General features: G+C 41.5%; 1 protein-coding gene across 1 annotated transcript in view; it reads right to left on the reverse strand.

The window, feature by feature from the left end:
• The window catches only part of AKAP13 (A-kinase anchoring protein 13), a 148,185-nt gene that overhangs the window by 102,100 nt on the left and 24,595 nt on the right, over positions 1 to 21,490 (reverse strand). Inside the window, exons 3-4 of the mRNA XM_080351176.1 lie at positions 19,111 to 19,407; positions 8,675 to 8,858 (exon numbers count right to left, since the gene is read on the reverse strand). Of these exons, the coding sequence (XP_080207302.1) occupies positions 8,675 to 8,858; positions 19,111 to 19,407 (481 nt within the window). The remainder of the gene's footprint in view (positions 1 to 8,674; positions 8,859 to 19,110; positions 19,408 to 21,490) is intronic.

The raw sequence follows: 21,490 nt of genomic DNA on the forward strand, positions 1-21,490 counted from the left end.
TGTTTATTTTGTACAGATTAGGAATTTACGTAGTGGTTGTATTGAAGTGCATACCCAAGCTGGTCTACCAGGAGATAAAAACAGATATGCAAATATTTACTGAAGATTTATTAACAAAAGTGTGCGTAGAAACTCCAGCATTCAAGAAGTCTGAAAATCTGCTTCTGTTCAGCACAAAAATTCAGTTTGCTGCAGTCTGCCAGCAAAAAGGGAAATCTGTCTTCCTATGAGGTTTAACCATCCTGAGTCAACTCTCTCTCATCCTCTCCTTTCAACAGCTTTCCACAGAACTATAGAAATTATACCGGTGAACCGAAAATTCCATTGGCATCATCTCCAAGCCCAACTTTTGCAGAAGAAAATATGTTGCTTGGTTAAAAAAGCAAGGATAAGGTTGACAAGGTTCATTAACTCCAACCTTGACACAATCATGTCACATTCCACTGACAAAGCCTGGAAGAAGTCCTCCAGCTCCGTCCTTGCTTCTTCTTCTGCAGTCTTCTGTCCCATGGAGGTAAACCCAGAAGGAAAATTGATGGCAGAGCATTACCAGCCAGTCCCTCATCCACAGAAAGGTGGATCAAAGAAGGATGTCAACCCCAAATGGGATGAGAGGAGAAGCAAACAAGCATCCAAAATGCTCTCAGGCCATGCTCTGATCAAACCGCAGCATCACCTCCTGCCTATTTGGCACATAAAACAAGATGACACGTTGTGTTTGTTTTTTAAATCGCCCAGCATCACCCAAGTAGACTCGTCCCTGGCGAAGGAGGAGCCAGATTGTACTCGTGTGCTCAATCTCTTCTCATCTCATGGGGGAGCAGATAGGATGGCCCAGGGCCAGCAAGCAGCGGAAGGAGGGAGAGGAAAGTCTGCACTGACACAGCACGGCTCCCGGCTTCCTGCAGATACGGACGAGGTATTTTTAAGAAGAAGGAAGATAAGTGAGAAGGAGAGAACAAAAAACCCAAGTGCAAGCTCTGCCTGCTTTCAAAAGCTGCAGAAACTGTGCTCTGTGACAAGGGTTTGAAATTCGGCGGTGCCGGTGCTCGCGGCAGGCATGTTTTCTGGCACAGAGATAACGGGTTTTAAGCGGAGGGGAGAGGAAGAGATCAGATGATGAACATAAAAGCCTCAGTGGGTTGAGCAGAACCTCGTGTTAGGAAGATTTATCCCACAGTTCTACAAACAAGCAAGGAAGACAGTGTGGGAACTCAAGGTGTTATTTCCTGGGGATATCCCCTCCAGATTTCTATGCCGGACTTTGGCTGAAACATAACAAACTCAGTACAGTTGCCAGCTCTTGTGATGTTATTGCAAGCCTGACAACAGCTGCACATTTATTCTGAAAGCATCAGCCCCTAGATCCATGTGGCAACGAAGAAGGAAAAAAAAACCCATCAACCAACCAACAAACCAAAACAACACAACAACAAAACCCCAAACAACAACAAAAAACCCCCACTTTTTGGTTTTTTTCTTATGAAATTAAACACATCATGGTTGCAGTGAAAAGCTACAAAATGCTAGAGTTTAGATGCTGTTATCTGTGAGGCAAATAAAACCTGTAGCTTAATCTTATATTTTTATTCAAATTCTGAATTATTACTGTTGTGATAATATTAAACTGAAAATACGAGATCAGACAGAGCATGAAATGTCATAAACAAGGAATGGTGCCCACTGGAACAGGATGCTGCACTCGGTGGCAATTGCACAACACGTCCGTAGCCCAATAAATTCAAACCAAGCCAACAATCCCTCCTGCAAAACCCCAGCACCCAGACTTAATGCGGTCACCAGCATCTAAAACTAAGACATCTCAGAAATTTAACAAAACACAACTTCAATGCTATTTGCAGAAGTTTTGGGGTAATAGAGGCTTTGTATACGGGTGATCAACTTCTTACCCATAATCTTTAGTGATACACAAAACACTAGTGCACACAAACACTTGGTTGCTCCTCTTTGTTTTTGTAACCATCAATACGCGTTGCATATGAGACTTGAAAACACATGCAACAGTTATGTGCTAGAATGGGTTAAAACAAATCAACCATTTGTAAATTTGAAAGGTATTATATTTAACAAACACAGCATCCATACTTCAGGTGTTTACAAGTGCTCCAAAAGCCCCAGGATAGTGGAAAAAAAATGGTTTTTAGATAAGAAAATTTTATAGATCACTTGCTAATTTGAACACATTTGATGTTGAAGGAAAGAGTTAAAGTTAACCTGATGCAGAAATGGTGACTAACCCCTTACAGTGCTTCACAGAAATATGAATTGAAGTGGGTTTAGACACTGAACTGAATTCAGGATTGCATAACCTACGCTTCAATATCAGATTAAATATTTAACAACTAGATTCAAAATATTTAATGCTAACTTCTCAGCCTATTGATCAACACACTATATAGCAGGAAATCGTACAAGAGAGTAAAGCTGGTTTGGTCCTTCAACAGCTTCTTGCAGATGCGCATATCCTAAGAGAGCACATCCAGTATTTCCTACCACAAAGGATCTGCACTCCTAAACCCAATAATCTCTCAGGCCCCAAAGTTAATTATACATTAAAAAAATATATATATATGGCTACAGACTGTGGCTAATAGATTTGCCAAACAGTACGATGTGCATTTCATAAGAATAACGGGATGTTATTAAATGCATTTTTCTGTTTGTTTTATTTTCATAGTACTACCTAATAAGAAAGATGCCCTGCTTGGGATGTGGCACCGCAGGTCCAACACAGAACTCAATGTCAACTTGGAGTCTCATCAGTAAACAAAAGAAATTTAAGGTGAATCTATGAAATGCACTCAAGAGCAAAAACAGATGTGATTTGTTTCTTTGTAAAGACAAACGCACAGTCATGGAGACTACTTCATCAAGCAATGTTTTCTTTACAGCTAAAAACAGCATCTCAGATCAGGACACGTGATATGGAAGGAAGACTTGTCTCTGCAGAACATCCCTGTGTGCTGCAAGTGTGGCCACAGACTGTAACAACCTGAAGATGAAGCCACCACTTTGGCTGCCTCTGGCACCACACTTTACAAAGTCGCCTTCTACAATAATCTGTTCAAACTTCAATTCCACCATGAACATCACTACTTCTAGCAGATCTGCTCCAGAGACTAAATACAAGTATCCTAACTGGGTATCCAGCATTTTGGAAAATAACTTAGCCACATTTTCTAAATTTATCCTGAAATGGCACTGGTCTACGACAATCACCAACCACACAAGGCTCTTCAGAGCTTACAGCTTCTATGACTTTTGGAATCAACTGCACATCAGCATTGCTACAAGGGAGGAACCATCTTTTTCTCATATCTTACCATCTCTCAGGACCTCCAATTTCCAATAGTTAAAAGCTGTTTCTACCATACAAAGCCACTTCACTCTATTCTGTATTCAAGGGTGGATACACACAACACAAAGGAGAGGAGGGAGCCAACAAATAAAAATACAAGTCTTCACAGGGATGTGGGAACACACCTGGAAACCAGTGAAAGCTGGAGCATGCAGTGGTGAGTAGGTGGAAAGAGAGAAACACCAACTCCTCCTGCTCCATCACGTTCACACCTGGTTCCCCTGTCCCCTCCCACACCAGAAGAAACCCACAGCACCTCAGCATCTTTCTGATCAGGATGATCAGTTAAAAAATGGTGCTTCAAACTAAAATCCTGAAGTTTAGCAATACACAGCCACAATACCAGACCTTGTTGGATCACTGTTTGTCTCACACTTTTGTAGCTAAACAGCATTCTCTTAACACATGCATCTCTCAACAGGTCCTCTCTCATTGCTCTTCTAAAGTCTTTGAGTCCCCCTTCAAATGTTAATCTTGTGTCAGTGCTTACAGAGATAAAGTCAACTGGTCTCCTTTCCAAGCCATGCCCTAAACCTACTGCCTGGCATTCGGAATAGCCATTGGAAGGATGTGGCTTTTTTTGGGGTGGAAGAACAGAGAGAAAAGCATCAGCATTACTTCAATAAACTCTTCAGCCGTTGATTCTGCTTAGCCAGAAATAAAATTTAAAATACGTGTATCATCACCTGCGCAGTGTGGTGGCAACCTTCTGGCCACTGGCATGTCCCTGGCTGTGTCCTGTTCTGCTCCCCATTCAACAAATACTGGGAGAACCAAGAGGAGATTCGGAACCTGGCACACTTAGTCCCCAGCTTGTAATAAAAGCAAAGATGTACACAGGAAAGGGGAGGGAGGTGCCAGCCTATACATTCTCAGGGGCATAAGCACCCTGTTTACATACAGCTCCCACAATGTGGTGCTGAACGCACGTTTCCAGCCCCAAGAAACTAGAGATTTCGGAAAGCATCTGCACCACAGATGGCTCTTCACCTACAAAAAGACTGAATTTAATGGAAGAACCTAACACCGAGATTCAGTGAAAAATGTCCATCTTTAACCATCATCCCGATTCAGTAGGGCACTGAAAGAAATGCTTAATTTTAAGACCATGCTTAAACACTCTCCTCAATATGAACGAGATGTTTCTGAAATAAAACACATACTTAAAGGACTTGCTAAAGTACAAAGAAATGAGATACCAGGCAAATTCTCTTGTAGCTCTGTATCAAAAAAATGTATTCAATTATAAAAGTAGAGTTTATTGAAAAAGCTTCCTCATTTGAGAGACACCACAGAGATGAGAGCACAGACTTCACCAATTACTTACGTAAAATAAGAACAATAGCAAGTGATAATCATGGATTGCAAAATGTTCTTAAAACCCTTCTGCTACCAGTGAGTTATTCCTCATGTACGTTAATTAAATCAATTTAATTTTGGAAATATAGTCTTGTACTGACTTATAGTTTCACATACTCAGCCACTTGGAGATGCGAAGGAAGAGCAATCCCAGAGCTGTGCAGAACTGCTTTATAGCAATAGGCACGCAGAGAAACCAGCAGAAGCAAAACTAATATCAGGGTAAAAAACTCAGAGACTCTTACAACTCTGAAACTTCTCCTTTGCAGGGAATAGAAAAACTCAAGAATGATTTTATTTGCTTTACTTTTCTCTTACTCCCCCTTTTCAGGGGGCATAAATCGCTCTCAGCTGTGAGGGAACGACAAGCATTTGGTTTCACAGAAAACACAAAAAGCCAAAACAACACGATACTTCTGGGTTACTAGACAGAACTCTGTTCTGCAGAAATGAAATCAGAAATAAAATCAGTGTTTGTGCGTTTTACAAAAACGGCACTTCCGACTTCTCTGAAAATCCACAGACTCGCTATTTCTTGGAGCCATTTTCCTCGCCTGCCTCACGGAGCCCTGCAGAACATGGAGCTGGCAGGCGGATTGTGTTACCGCACTGAACTGCATTTGGAAACATCAGCTCCTGCAAACTGCAGCCGTCCTATTGCAGAGGCCAAGTTATTCACATGGAGTTTACCGCCCCCTGTTTAATACGCTCTGCTGCCTCTGCTCTAATGAGCGGAGCAGCCCAGTGCCCTGCACCAGTGCTGCCCAGTTTGAACACAGGGAAGTTACAGGCTTCAAGGAATGACCCTTCGCTTTGGAATTTGCTCCTGCCAGACTCAGAAACTGCTGATACTCAGAGAAGTCTATGCAACCTGCCTAGTTTCCAGAGCTTTTTCATGCAAGTGATTTACTTAAACTGTATTTAAAATTTGTATTTAAATTTATATTTTAAAAATAAACCTATTAACCAAGCAAACAAGTACGTTCCTAGAGAAAATCCTTATATTCTCCCCCCCACCCCCTAAAAAACTCCTGCCCTTATGAACCATCCTCATTTTGCACTGCAGGACAACGTTCACTGCACAGTTTTAATCTCAAAAATAAAACAAGCACCCTCAGGAACGATACACAATCGATGAATAAACACTGTTATCAGCATCCTGCTCTCCAGCTTCAATCTACGTGTGCTCAATCACAGCTCCTCAGTTTGGTCTGGAAAGAAGCAGTACACGCACCTTTCCTGCCAGAGGATGCAAGAGTCGGTTCACAAGCTCAAGACTAAAGAAAGGAACACTTTGAGGGTCATAAAAATTAAATTGGAAGCATCTTTCTTTTCTTTTTTTTTTTTTTTACATGAAGAAACATAACAGCTGAAAAGGGAAAGCTCAGCTGATAAACAGAAATTCAAAATGTCACCACTGTAATTAGTTTTTGACAAAAAATATTTACACCGCAGCTGAATCAAACTGCTTTGCAGCTGAAACCCAGCAAAACTGCAACAATGGAGGAGGTTTTGTGTCTGCTTTTTAATGACTGTATCCTAATTACAGCAAAATTTCACCCCTTCCCGCTTCTGGCTGGGAGAATAATTGTAAAATGCAGGGTCCTGCAAATTACCAAGTAAGTGAACAATAAAATGCCCCCAAGGATAATGCATCACAAACCACACTGCATTCATTTATATGGCGAAGTGCAGTTTAATTACTTGTAAAAATAATGACTCCTTTGTACGGGCTCTCGCTAACATGCGTTGCTGCTCTGTATTTTGCTGAGCGGTACAAGTTGCGTGCCAAATTTACGTGCATGGATTATACAGCATGCGCTTAAGCAGAGTGCAGAAAAGAGGTACAGAATCCATTGTGTTTTGACAGCACATAAATGGTATGTACTCCATTCACGGAATTTGGCTGCTTGTCTATATTTTGAAACTCAATATTTCTCCTCTCAACGGGGATTTGCAAGTCTCGATCCCATCTCATTGCAGAAAGCACTAAGCACAATAAAAATCTCTGCTGGGGAATCAGGATGTGTCGGTTCTGCAGCCGCCACCCTCCACACGTGTCATACAGTGCTTGTAGCGCAGTGCTTTGCCACCATCCCAATCACTGAGAAATGGGTCCACAACTTCCAGCATCCACAGATTTATGTTTGCGGGGCTTCACGGAGATGGCAGGGTTTTCATAGCCATGGGATATGTGGCATGGCTGTCAGATGTTTATACATCATATTTCCACCCAGCAGTCCAAAAGGAAAACTAACCATAACGAACAGTTTAAGGATATCATAAGAAGAATGGGATCTGGGATCATGATGGTAATGTTACTAAAGTTGCTAGTAAAGAACTGTAAAGGTCAGCAGAGAAATCCCTGGGCTTACACCAGCAGCAACAGTTAAAGTGAATGGCACAGGGCAATGCCAGGTAATCCAAGTACTCTCCTTTTCCCAGTGAGAGAGAATTGCCATTCCAGTATTGGAACTGGTTGTGAAATACCACACCAAATACATGAATAGCTGTTGGAATAGCTTTGTTTACTTCCCATTTCTTTTTAAATTACCAGCTCTATTCATATTCAAACTGCAATGGGCTCTACAGTGAAGTTTTGGCCAACTTAAGCTTTCTATAATAAAGTTTTGGCCAATTTAAGCTTCTTCACAGTACGTAAAGTCTGTTAACATGGTTAGTCTCACCCTGGATAACTTCGCTGCAGTTGTAGGATGAATTTGCACATTCCAGTTTTACAAGACAGTCTGCAAGTGACTTGTGTGTTTTCACAGTGTGACCATTGAACTCGATGGAGAAAAAAGTAATTCAGAGATTATGACAGTGTTAATCCCAGCCAATGGTAGCAAAAGAAAAGGTTAAAGAACAGCTCCTGCCCTACCCTGCACCTTCTCTTTCACCCTTATTTTGCATGTGGTTGACAGAATTGCTGAAGACGAACTTAAATGCAGTCACTCCAGCAACACAGATCGTATTTTTGCCCTTTCTGCCCAATAACTACAGAAAGCAAAAAAATTTGCAATTCGTAATGAAGAAATGTTACGTGATAATGTGGACGACACAGCAGACTCCTAAACATGACATTGAGTCACTCAACATAAACCTCAAGTATGTGAAAACTCAATTCGGAAAAACAAAGTTAATAATGAAGCTTAAGAGAACCAGGCATCAGAATAACACGCATGCAGACCAAATCTTTTCTCCTTTACAAATAGCCCCCTCGGGACTTATTTAAGCTTTTTGTCTTTATTAGCCTTGGCTTTCAAAGCTAGATCTCCAAACATTTGCTATTCAAAAATAACTTGTCTTCTTCGGAGGGATTCCTTGTTAAACACTGCAGTAAATGCTAAGAGTAAGGTCTGGCTGCTTCTCACGACCACTCAAAAGAGAACAGTTTCTGCTGTTAAATATTTGCATTAATTCTTGCCTAAATTTTTTACCTGTACTGCTAAGATACAGGTAAAGGTATTCTTTACAAGATGCTACCTTATTTCAATACAATTTTTGTTATTTCGTTTAACCAAAAAACTCCAAGTCTACAAAGTAAGAACACAACATCAGTTACCACCAGGAAGCCTGCTAGCTCCCCTCTTTTGGACAGCTGTGCTTGTTTGAAGAAAAGCTTTTTCACTTGTGTTTGCATAAGGTTTGTCTTAATTAGTTGATATTACAGTGACTCACTTTGGGCTTTAAGAGACACTTGGAAGCAGAACACTGTACAATGAAAAAGAAGAACATAACAACATCTATGGATTTCGCCCAAATTCTAAGGACATGCCTCACTGTTGCTAGCAAGAAAGTTAAAAGCAAAATTATGCAAAAATTGCCTTTAAGGGTAGAGTACAGCTCTTAGACACTATTCAGTGATAATGCAAAGCAAAGGCAAGCATCATACAGAACGGAAAACTAGCAGAGGAACCATCAGATCATCCTTACTCTGTCAAAAGCTGGTGCAGCTTCTGGTAGCCCCTCTCCAAGGCCAAGCTCACCGGCGTTGCCCCTTCGTTGTTGTGGATGCTGAGAGCTCCTCTTCCACCCGGCTGCTGGAGCAGAAACCACGTCAGCCGCAGCAGACCCAGCCTCACCGCAAAATGCATCAGTGTTTCCCGAGGGACGTTCTCTAGGAAGAAAGAAAAAAATGAAAGAATTAAAAGATGGGAATTTGTAGGCTGCGGGTAAGGTGAGTACCACAGCCCCACCTCCCAGCAACACCACACACAGTGGCTAGCATGGAGCTGGCAGCCCAAATGTTGAGGAACCCGCAGCACCTGGAAAAAAACACGCTGGCTTCCAGTATCCAGGAGACACCAGCGCTTTAAAGTGATGGACACGCCACAGTGGGACTGGAACTGCTCAGGACCTCTCGGCGTGTCACTGACCACAGAAGCCAACGTGGAAAAAGCACCATTTCACAAACAGCCACAGCAACCACCAAGCTGCAGCACTTACAGACACAACCTGGCATGGTCAGGTGAGCTTTTCTCCATGTCCAAGCCTGCTCCTCGCACACTCAGGACCAGATTTTAGGAACAATTTTTGTTATTTAATGGGACACCGACTTGTCCCAAGGCATAAAAAAAAAAATCAATTACTTTTGAAGCACAAATCTAAAGCAGTTATAAAAGAGAACAGTTTAACCACTTGTGTAGACAAAAAAAGTGAAGGTTTTGCTATGCTGATTTGATTATGCCTTAGACCAGCTTTTCTCAGCTTAATACAATAGCTCTATCATTCTGAGTAGCAGCATTTATAAACTAGCAATCTCCGCTGCCGCTTTTTATGTTTAATAACCGTGACCTCCTAATTTGGTAAAAGTCACTCTTGAGCCTAAGCTTTCATCTCAGAAAAATATCCCCCTACTCTAAAAGCTGCAGCCCTAGAACAATACTCTGAAAAGCTTCAACCAGAAATGAGCTCCAGATGCAGTGGTGAAATACAGTATTGCAGGTCAAAGCCTGTTAGTTCTGTATGAAGGGCGAAAGCATTTGGGTTAAAAAACACTGCCAGAATTAAAAATTTGTTCTTTTAATTAACAAAGGATTTCAGTATTGACTGGCAGCAACAATAACAACACAACAGCACCAACTGGGTCTCAGTTAACCATGCACATGAGCACACTTGGTATAATACCTTTAATATCATTGAAATGATTTATTGGGTTATTAATTTGGTTGCCAGCCAAACCTATACAGCAGGTTTCAAAATGCAACTACATAATGGCTTTAGGATTTAATTATTTGTTTTCCTCAAGAAACACGCCCCAAGAGAAATCACTTATTTAAAGCGCTGTTGTTTTTCTTGCTTACTTGCTTTCTTAAGGGACATAGTTAAGACCTTCCATGAAAAACAAAGGAAAAATGGGCAGTTCTCCCCTGCCTGACACACATTTTCTTCCCAACTTTTTGGATCAATTCCTGAAGAACTAATCTGCATTCAAGAACCAAAAGCTTTCTGGCACCATTTCTCTTCCGAACGACTCCAAATTAGGTCTCTGGGCTACAAACCAAACCTTCCCCCCAACCTCCTATTGATTACCGTAAAGCAAAACCATGCTGTCCTGAATACATGAGCGTGTCTGAATGGAGGTTCCAGCTGATCAGAGAAAAAGGGAATAGCTGAGCTCACTCAGGGACAAATTCTCAGCCTGTGGGAGAGTAACGATAAGGATTTTGGTATTAACTGCTATAGTGTAACAATTTATAAATAAACAACGTGATGAGGTATTTAATCAACAGTTGCCAGCCTTGGATTTAAGGAAAAACGAAGCATAACACACCATATAAACTGACATAAGGGAAAGGCTACTAATGAGGTTGCAAAATGAGAAAGCATGAATACAGGTAGGACTTATCCAGAGTAAGGGCAGATGCCAAAGGTTTCACCCAATGAACTTGTATCTGCACAAATCTCCTACATCACCTGCACACTGGTGGAGTCAGCTAACACAATTACAGAAGTACAAGTCTTCCTACTGACACGTAGGAGGCACAAAAGCACTTTGTCAGAGCAAACGACTCCCATCTGATTAAAGAATCTGTTGCACTGGTCTGATCACATCTGTTCTAATACGGGACCTCCTGTTCCAGCTGCTTTGTTGACGGGAAAAACATCTTCCTAACTAAAACTGATGGCCTTGCATCAACACTTAGCAGTGTAGACATGCAAAGCATAAGCACAGGTCCCTGGACCAAAATGCTTCCTCCTCCTCCTTCAGCTGAGAGCATTATAGTGAGGTAGAAGCATCTTCTGCCCACCACCTCATGGTTCACCAATAAACACACAAACCAACTGCAAGTTCTGCAAGATGAAGGCAAATACTCATCCTGTCCCTGACCAACTGGGTGCCCCTCTGCACCTCATATTTCCATGAATGAAATGCCCCCTCACAGCTATTCCAAATGACCATCTGACGTAATCTGCTCATATAACTGCAACTTCTGAAAATCCCACTTCTTTCCCATTATTTTAAAACAATCTTCTTTATCATCAAATTACTGGACACAGTAGTTCCAGCATTTGGATGAAGGTGTCTACAAACACAACTGAACTGAACATGGCCCTTCCCCAACGCCTTTGAGCAACGACGACGTGCACAGAAGATCTGTACTAGCAGACATGGTGTGTTGCCATCCGGAGTGTATTAAACATACAAGCTCACTATCCAGGGCCCATTTGGAAGGCTCTGCCTGACATATAAACTGGCCCGAGGCCATCCTAACAGATGGGCACAGATGATGGCAGTGAAGAAACAAAGTACTGTACATCCAACAACTGCAGGGGTCCCAGGCAATGGCTTCAGAAGGGTCTGGAGTGTGCAAAACTTGCATGGCTACAGTTAAAAAGGCGTGTACCATCTGTGGGCTGGATTAATTACTAATATGTAATGAAAAATACATCTGTTGGTGTATGGTGTTGCTCAGAATACGATGAGAGCTGGTCTGCATCAAGTATGGGAGTGTCGCTGGATAGAGAGGGGAGGAAGATGGAGAAATCACTCCAGGCTTCCTGCCTCTGAAGGGATGAATCTTGTAGTACAAAATGTTGGAAATTCAGTAAATTATTTCAAGGTCTTGTAATGGCATAAAATGCCCATCCCAGGGCTGGAAGAACAACAAAATCTTCAGCATGCAATAGCTAGAGCTCCTTCTCCTACCCTGTATCAAGCACGAGCTCTTCATCTTAAAATGTCCCTTCTTTGAATGTCAACAAAAAGCTTCTTGTAATTAGGAAACTGTGGAAATACAAGACACATGATACTGGAAAGCCCAAGGTTGTTTTGTTCCTTTCTCGTTTCCTAGTAATAGGCAAGAGTTGAAACATATGATTATTGTCCCATAATGGCAGGGCACTTTAATCCAGCTGGCAAAACATAAGACTTTAAATATATTATTTTTAGGTATTTTTTTTCAGCTATGACACACGAACAGCCAGTTTATCCGGGTAACTAAGGACAAAATTTCCATAGAAGATTGTCAAATGTACTTTGCTAACAGTACAGGATTAAGGTTTAAGGTGCTATTAGCACAAAACAAATATGCAATGAAGAAAAAAAAAGTGTGGGTATGACATATCCGAGTACACAGAAACTGTTCTCTAAGTAAAAACTTTCAGTTTAGTCCTAATTAAACAAAAAAATAACCAAACCTGCTCCTTTTAAAAAAATAAATCACTCTTTATACAGAGTAATCCATACTTAACTGCTCAGTTTATCCTCCATGCTCTGAGGCACCTCATCATGAGAGAGACAACCATGGACTGGAGTAGCTTGAAGCATCTCTCACTAGTCTTCCTGTGATGGTGACCTTTGCTTAGTTCTCACCCAAATTCACATATACTCAGCAATCTGGAAATCTACCATTAAATCCAGCCTCAAAAATCTTGTTCTCCTTCCTTCTGCTGGAAACGTTCACTGGTCAGACCGATCCTTGAGAAAGACAGGGAGCAAAAACCAGCAACAAGCTATCGCTTAATGCTGAGGTCCTAGAGTAAGGCAACACTACGGAAGAAAGGTCAAGGCAAAGATGCTATGTTTGGTGTTACGACTTCAGTTAATAAAAAGATGTGTGGATAATTCTTTTTTAATCTTATAAACAAGAAAGATTTCAAAGCGCACCAAAGGATCTTCACGTCCCCATTCCCACTAATATCAAAGGGAAGAGAAACTTTCTCATGGCAATGATTTCTCAGCTGCAGATTGAGAAGTACAGCTGAGGACCGGGCAGCGCATTTCAGACACTGTCTGAACCAGAATCATTTTCTGCTTCCCATTTTCCACTGCAGAGGGCGTTACGTTTAGGTATGGAAAAGATTTATTACATCTTATCGAGGACTATAGCTGAACAGATCGTTTTGCTGTGTTGGCACAGGAAAGATCATGTTGATTTATACCATACAGCCCTTTATCAGAGGGCAGGAGGAAGCTGAGCAGCAAACTGGGAAAGGATATGACACCCAATGAAAAAAGTACTTGTAACTATTACACTGAAAGGGTTCAATGAGAAACCATAAAGAGTGCAGCAGATTAACAGATTAAAGCTTTATGTCTCAAAAACATTGTCAGTTGCATATTTTGCAACTTTCTCCCATGGAAAAAAAAAATGTTAGCTCCTAATAATCAATTTCCTTCGCTTTCTGAAAGCTTTTTAAAGTGTTTTTTGTTTGGGTTTTTTTTTGCTTTTCCTTTTTTCTTTAAAATTAATAATTTTTTGTTGGTTACTTTCTCTCTTCAGACATTCTCCCTTTCTGTAAAAAAAACCAAATAAATGTTCTCTAATCATGATGACACTCATGTTGCACTGTACACTGAAATCCTACTGGGTTTGTACGTAAAGTTGTTAAACTCCTAACCCAGATCCATTTGGACCATTTTGAACCAGAGCGAAGCACCTCCCTCTCTACCCACCTCCCACCTGGCAAGCTCAGGGATTTTTCATTTCTCAAGCAGCCCTTACTACACACAGATGTTTATTCCGCAGCATTTCTGGGAAGCTGTACATATTCAAGACGTCAGTAATTGCGTTCCTAAAGCTAAGGAGCTATTAAGTATTTTATCTGATGAGATGGTCTCCTTGTTGTTTGCCCCTAATTGTGGCTATCTCCCAGCTCATCAAAGAGACCGCTGCTCCTTTCGCTCCGGGGGAATGGCTCCATACCATGGTTGATCACTGCAACCCTCTGCCAATGTTAACCAGCTCCTCAGAAAGTTCACGCCACTGAAACTATAATCATAGCTCTGGGCTTCATCACTTCATTTTACTCATTAGAAGTAAAAGACTCCATTTTTCCTCAAAGTCTTTGTCAGAATATTATTTAAAAGGAATTTTGAAAGTGATCTGTTTGCTACCGATAGTTAGCTCAAGGATTAAGCTCTCTAAGCTTTTCATACCTGAGCCTTGGATCCTCCCTATTTTTTCTATTTTCTGGAACATAAACAGGCCATAATCATTACTCATACCTCCAAAAATTCTGCTCTGGCTTTCTAGTTAGCTTATTTTTTCTTCAGTCATTTAAAATAGAAAGTCACAATCCAATATTTACATTGCATGCATCCTCGGAATATAAACTAAATTTTGATTTCTAGATACCAAGTGTAACAATCTGTTCCATTTAAACCGCCACCTTTAAATACCAGTGAGAACAGTACATAGCCCTACTTTTGACAGCAGTAACAACTATGTCCTTGGGAAAGTTACAGTGCACTTATAATAATTAAGATGGACATGATTACACAGCACCTGAGAGTAATGCTGTGTTTGGAATACCATGGTAACAAGAGTAACCCTTAATTATGGATATTCTGCAATTGTGAATGCCATTTGAGTTCATGCAGCTAGGTGGATAATTAAGAGCAAGGCCCAGGAATTGCCCAATGCAGAGGGACAGTATCTAGTCAGGGTAAGAGCACAGTCCTGGGGACACAACTGCCGCAGGACAGAAGTGATGAGGACTGCAGAAGTCTTATGTACAACCTCCTACAAACAAACCAGACAGTAAAAACATGGCCAGTTACTAGAAAAAGGACCAAAACATGACAGGTCCCTTCTTCTCTGCTTTCCAGTCAGCTCTGCGGGTGTTGGTTGACTGTGCTACTTCTTCACAGGAATATAATGTTGATTAAATACCCTGAAACCTAAGTATACCTTTTGAGAGTTGCCATCATGAGAAAAAGCTTGACAGAATAGCTTTTATCTATATATAATATTAAAAGGAAAAATATTCCATAAAAAGGAAAAGTTACCTAGATACCTGATTGAAGTCAAATAAAGATCTAACCAGAAGGGCAAAGAATTAGAAACAAGAAATTTAGGCAAACAAATGTCCCAATACCATAGAAAAGCAAGCAGGAAAAGCTGTAAGACGAGGCCACCGATAAATGGTTTAAGAGAGAGGATTCTAGTTTTTGAGCTCGCTTTTCCCATCAGGGATTCCTGGTGTCCAGCCCCTGCTCTCCATCACCTGAGTGTTGCAGCCAGGCAGTGGGCAGACCAGGCTGGGTACCACGCTCCACACCACCGGCTGCTGAACAAAAAGCTTCTCATCAAAGCCCCAGTCCTACAAAAACACAGTCTGGTGTTAAATTTGGCACAAAGGGTTCATTCAAAGCTTGCTGAGGTCCAAACAAACCCACTTTTTTTTTTTTCCCAATGGATTTTGGGTGAAGAAATAAGGACTTGCAATCACAAATAACTTTAGACTTTTATGCTCTACTATATTAACATATAGTTGGGTTTGAGCAATGTTAAGCAAATACCTATAATATTACTGTAAGGATTAATCAATGCTGCTCATTGCTTTTAATTTTCAGACAGTTTCTTTTTAAGAAATAAAACCTTCTGCTCTTCCAGAACAACAGAATGAAGTGAATGAGAATACTGCAAATGAATGTAGTTGTGTTTTGAAAACACCTTGATGAAAATACAGGAAGAAATGTTTATTTTGCTTTCATTTTGTTTTAATTAAAATGATGCCTCTAAAGAGATAATAGAAGAATAAATGGAAAGACAACCTAGTGTGTAAAATATTATGATTACCAGGATTACTGAAGCTGAACAACTTGTCAAATGGCAACAGCTAACTTAAGGTTACATACAAATAAATAAAAAAGGGCACTAGAATGTTTGCAAATGTCCTGCAGCAGTTTTAAATAATTTTGGAGGTATTTCTAACCCACAGCTGAAAGGACGTACTCTTAACAATTCAGCTATGTGACTGTACCACACCTTTAATCTTGAGCAATGGCAAACTCTTAAAGAATGAAGAACTTGATTTGGTAACCAAAATATAAGCAAGTAGCTGCTTCTCACATAGCTTTGTCCATAGTCATCCTGCACTTTTCCATAATAAAAAGTCAAACCTACTAAAGTGTTTGGGGGAAAGGAGATGGGGTGGATAGAGGGGATGCTGCAATAACATAATGGATGGATGCCAACAACTGAAGATCATTTTGATGATGTGAGACCGGCAGCCAGCTGGTACCCGGGAAGCCATGAAGTGTTACACCGTGAGGTGTTACGTGTCTCCTCCTTCTTGGTGTGTGGACCTTAACCATGCACTTTGCACCCCACAAACCTACTGGCACGACAGATCAGTTAAACAGCTTCAGCAGATGTATCCAGGTGTTACTTTTAGCAGCTCCTCTGCCCTCTGGGGTGCTGCCATGAACTCCCCATCCTCTGCTCTAAGACTGGTCAGGGTTGAGTGTAGGTAAAAACAAGGTGAAGCTTCCACATCCAGCAGTACCCTCCTCAAAAATCAGAACAGGCTTCTGCTTGATGACCGAGCTTCCACACAGCTTCTGCCTGCAGAAAGGCCATGCCTTCCTGTTTTTTTGCAAAAGCTAGACTCCTACTTCAGCCCTTGCAAAAATCAACTTTTAAATGTGCTTGACAGCAATGGCCGTCTCTGAACAGCAGTTCCCCATCAAGCTGCGGTGCTCGGGGAGCTGGCTGAGCCTCCCAGCTCGCTCCTGCCTTCAGAGGTTTTGCTAAACAGCAGCGTTTTGTTTCCATCCCACAAGAGCCCATAGAGACATGCCAGCTTCGATGCAGCGCTAAAAATCTTTCAAGAAGGGATCTGACATTTTCTTTTGTTCTGTTTTCTATAGTATTTTCTCCTCTGAGAAGGTTACTTGAAGTTGCTGGTGGTGACATTTAGCAAAATCTGAAATATGAATTGGAATAGCTGTTCATAGGTAGTGGCACAGCACAGGACTGGGCGTCCCACTGGAAGGGCTATGGCCAGCACACACATAGTTGTTTAAATGCTCTCACAGTTTCAATCTTTGCTGTGCGTTTTTCTCTCTCTCGCACACAAATAAACCCACACGCACCAGTACAGGGTACTACGTTTTTCCTGAGAGGTTTTTCTAATCTAGTGCTCCATTATAAATCAGAGACATCGCTTCCATCCCACTCTAGCAAAACAGAGTTTTGTGACCAAAAGGATGCTTATGCATGCAAATCTTTCCCGTCAGTCACAAAAATTCCCCCAAATTCCCTGTGTATAATTATCCCACTGAAAAACACTACCAAATAAATCTGCCCCTAGGAAAAAAGCTGATCAGAAGATGAAAAACAGACCAAGACATCAATAAACTGCCCTTTTTCAGTCATTTATGAAAGGACTCTCTGCGGGGAAATATACAGCACCAATATTCCTGGATTAAAGTTGCATTTAATGCCATTATATTTATTCACTTACACTTCTGTCTACAAAAACCTCCGTACAAGATGCCAAAACGCTCAGTGCAACAGAGCTCCCCCTCCTCACTGTGGATGCAGTGGATGCTCTACAGCTCCATTAGCATTCAGAGCCCCACACCATCACATCTTCCAGGCACACAAGTGCATGCTGAGCAAACAATGTAATTCCTATGGCCTGATTTCCCAAAGTGCTGGCTTTCCAAAGAATAACCAAAGTCAAAAAGGAGAAACTGGATCTCAGCCTTCCTGCAGAATCAGCAGCAATTCAGACTTTGAATCAAAGTTTTTGTTAACTTAAGGTCACTTTGACTGCATTTTCATCGCTTAAAGCAGAAATGCCTGTATGATCACACCTTTTTTAAATGCAGAAAGAAACACCAGTGTCTTCCACACAGAGGAAAGAAATACCAAGTGTTTATCTCCTTGTAAACATATGACAGCATCTCAATTTCTATCCAGAAACCATTAAATATAATAAAAATCTTTTAACATCTGCTAGCACTGCGTGAATTGCCTGTCCGTGTATTCGCATTTACAAAAGCAATCAGCAAGTCAGTGAAAAATAAACCAGGAAAATCTTGAAGTGAGCAGAACTGAGCCTGCCGTGTTGAGCAAGTCACATCCATTCCTTTTCAAGTGTTTACACCGTTACATCCCATAAAAGATAACAGAAGCCTCACAGCCACATTCCTTAAGTAGAAACTATTTGCCAAAATACCCTGAAAATTCACAGCAAGGATTTGTACACACTGGAACTAGCACCCCAATCCCTCGATATGCTTCCTTAAACTCCCCTGTGACAAAAGAAAGCAGAACTCCAAGGACACGGACATGCCACAGCATCCTGAACACCTCAGTGATTCTGCTTCAGCCGTCACCAGAGACTTTGGGCCAGCCTTGGGCTTTCTTCATAAGCTCTCAGTAGCCCTCACTGCTGTGGTTAAGGGTCAGGCTTTCCCACTTTCACCTTCTTTTATTTGCAAAATTGTCCAGGATTATTTTGGGGAACACCCATGTTCGTCCAGCCAACATGCAACTAGGGATATGACATGAACCTTCAGGGGCAGATCTCCAACTTCTCCAAGAAAAATTAGATGTATTTTACATCACAGTATCACAGTATGTTTGGGATTGGAAGGGACCTCAAAAGATCATCTAGTCCAATCCCCCTTCTGGAGCAGGAACGCCTAGGGGAGGTCACACAGGAACATGTTATAGTCACTTCGCACATTTGCTGTAAAACCAATATTTGTCAAAAATGCCCACTTTTGTGGCACAAGGATAATGTTCCCAAGAGCATCAGACTTTCTACACACAGTCGGGTTTCTTTCAGGAAATCTCAGAAACGTGATGCTGATACACTTACCACTGCATACATGCAAAAAAACCCCTTTTCTGGGTGTGTTTTAAACACTGACCATTTACAACAGCTTGTGCTATTTCGCAAGAGAAGACACAAAGAAAACATCAGTGCATTATATATTTTAAGGTGGCTGAAGTGCAAAGCGTAGGATGCAGATGTGGTAAGGGCACACTGGTACACATCACGTCCCATTTCCGAGCATGGAGGACACCTTTTGAAAGACACATTGAGGGTTCCCAAAGCAGGGAACCCTTTCTCCCAGACGTTTTACCTCCCTCCCAACCCACTTGTGCCCTAAAGGTCCTCACCGGTCAGTGACTGGTCCGCTCCCAGCACATTCCATTCTGCTGGCAGTTTCAGGTGTCGAAACGCCAAAGCCACTTTCTCATCCAAAAAGTCCACATCCGCAGCAGGTGGTCTTGAGCGGTCCAAGAACCGGGTGAAATTCAGTGCCTGCTGGTTGCCAGCGCAGGTGGCCAGAAACTGGGCAGCATCATAGGCTTCATCCTGGACAAACTGGAAATCCTCTTCTGCCACAACCAGAACGGGATGACCTTCTCTAGAGGCACAGAGTGCCACCTTCACCGTCTCACAGCAGTCATGGCCTGCAAAATAAACACAAAGGAAATGGTTAAAAAAGAACAATTGCATGCAGTGAAGAAACACAACTGAGCGACTCCTTTGACACACATAGTCTTTACGTTAAATCAGGGAAGAACAAGTTATTAGGGCTTACAAATCTACATTAAACACTATCTTGAGAATTTATATATATATCAGAGATAAGTATTTCTTATAGACTTTAAAAGGAAAAGATGTGTAAGTCTTCTCTGTTTGGCACAATATAAACCAAGAAATATAAGCCACTCTTATCTGTCCAGACTATTTTTGATCAGCAACAAGTAAACTCAAGAGCATTAAGCAATTCAAGTGAAGATTTTGCTAGCATATCAATGGAAATTACAGTCCAAATAGGCAGATTATAGGGTCAAACTTTTCTTTGCCAGCTCCACAGGACTCCAGTAACTCCCCAGAAACCAGAATCCAAGTGCTGCAAAACTACATACTCCAAACGCTGTCACAACACTTGGCTCGTACATAAAACACTGTAATTTCACCTAAAACAAAGAGCTACAGAGCAGCAACGGCTATGAGAGCGCGACCTGCCCAGGCGTGCCCCATGCGTGCCCTCGGATCCCATGCTCACCACGGCACCTGCCCTTTGCATTCAGGTTCACATAACAAAACGAAAACTAAGCTGCTTCAGCTAAATAAAAACATGGAAATGGCCACTTTCCATATTTACAAAACAAAAAGGTTGGAAGTTTGATAACTTTTAGGTTTATTTATTTATTTATTTAGGGCAGAGGAAGCAAGAGAAAGGATGCCCTGGCATGGCAGTAATCTCATTGCTCAGAAACTAACACCCCCCTCCCCGCTCCAAATAAAAGACAAACACAACACCTTTTTTGCAATTTTAAAAGGAAAAATATACTCTGTATCCAGCATGATCAGCACTTGTAAATGTCAGACATGCCCCTTCAATAATACGGTTTGTGTTTCAAGTTCACTATGCGGCACAGTTTCTTGTTCCAGTCTCGGACTGACGTCACGGCTGTTTTTGCCAGAACAGCATGGACCCCGCACTAATTACTGGAAAAGCTTCTTTTTGCCCATGACCTCAGCCTACTACTACATTCATGAAACTGCTTAATTAAATACAAAATGACGATTTATTTTTAAAGGCTTGAAGATTCAATTTAAGCCACTATTTGTGGTCAGTGGGAAAGTTCCCTTCTTGTGTCGGGGGCCCTTTGCTGTTGATTTCCCTGACAAAAGGAGAAATATGTCCCTAATCTTTGTGGTCTTTCAGTCGACCTTCCAAATCTGTTCTGAGGCTTTTGGCATCTATACAGGTTTTGTCTGCTGAAAGAGGCAATCCTGAAGTTAATTGAAAGGTCAAAACCGCTATTAGGACACTGCAGGTAGCACCAAAATTGTGAGAGATGGGGCTGCGCGGCTTCCTAAGCAGAGCAAAAGCAGCTGGAAAGGTATCAAAGCCAAGTCTAGGGTGAGAGAATGAAAACACACACGGATGTCTCTGCAACAGCTCAATTCAACTGGGAGGCTCTGAAGCTGAAAGGTGAGAAAACATCTCTCCTTGCAGCATGGGCATCTATTAGCAAGAGGATGATGTGAAAGCTGAAGGAGCAGATTTATTAGTATTGATGTTGTAAAAAACAATAAGGGTGGGAAGACCTACTGTTCTTGGTCATATTGCACATATATTCAGAGTTTAATACATGACCAGTCAACAGGATGGGCAGTGGCAGGGATCTCAGCAGACCAGATAAAACCCATTCACAAACTCCATCTGCCCTCCCAGAAGGAGCCTCAAATATTCAAGGGAGAAGTAAGGGGTTGGTATATCTTTGAGGGAATTCGCCTTTAATGCAGTTCAGAACTGTACATCCCTCCGCATACACCTTTTTGTTTTGGTCATCTTCCTAAGGACATCAGAAAAAGGAGCAGGTAAGACATTAATTTTGTTTATAACCTCCACAAAAGTAGCGAGTTACATGCAGGTTGTTAAGAAGGCCACGCTATCCTAGGGGAGCTGACTCAAGTGCTGCAAACCTGGCTCATCCTCATGAAGTTTGCTAGAATGCAGAGTTGAAAAAAAAATCA

The sequence above is a fragment of the Nesoenas mayeri genome (assembly GCF_963082525.1).
Source record: "Nesoenas mayeri genome assembly, chromosome: 11".
NCBI lineage: Eukaryota > Metazoa > Chordata > Aves > Columbiformes > Columbidae > Nesoenas > Nesoenas mayeri.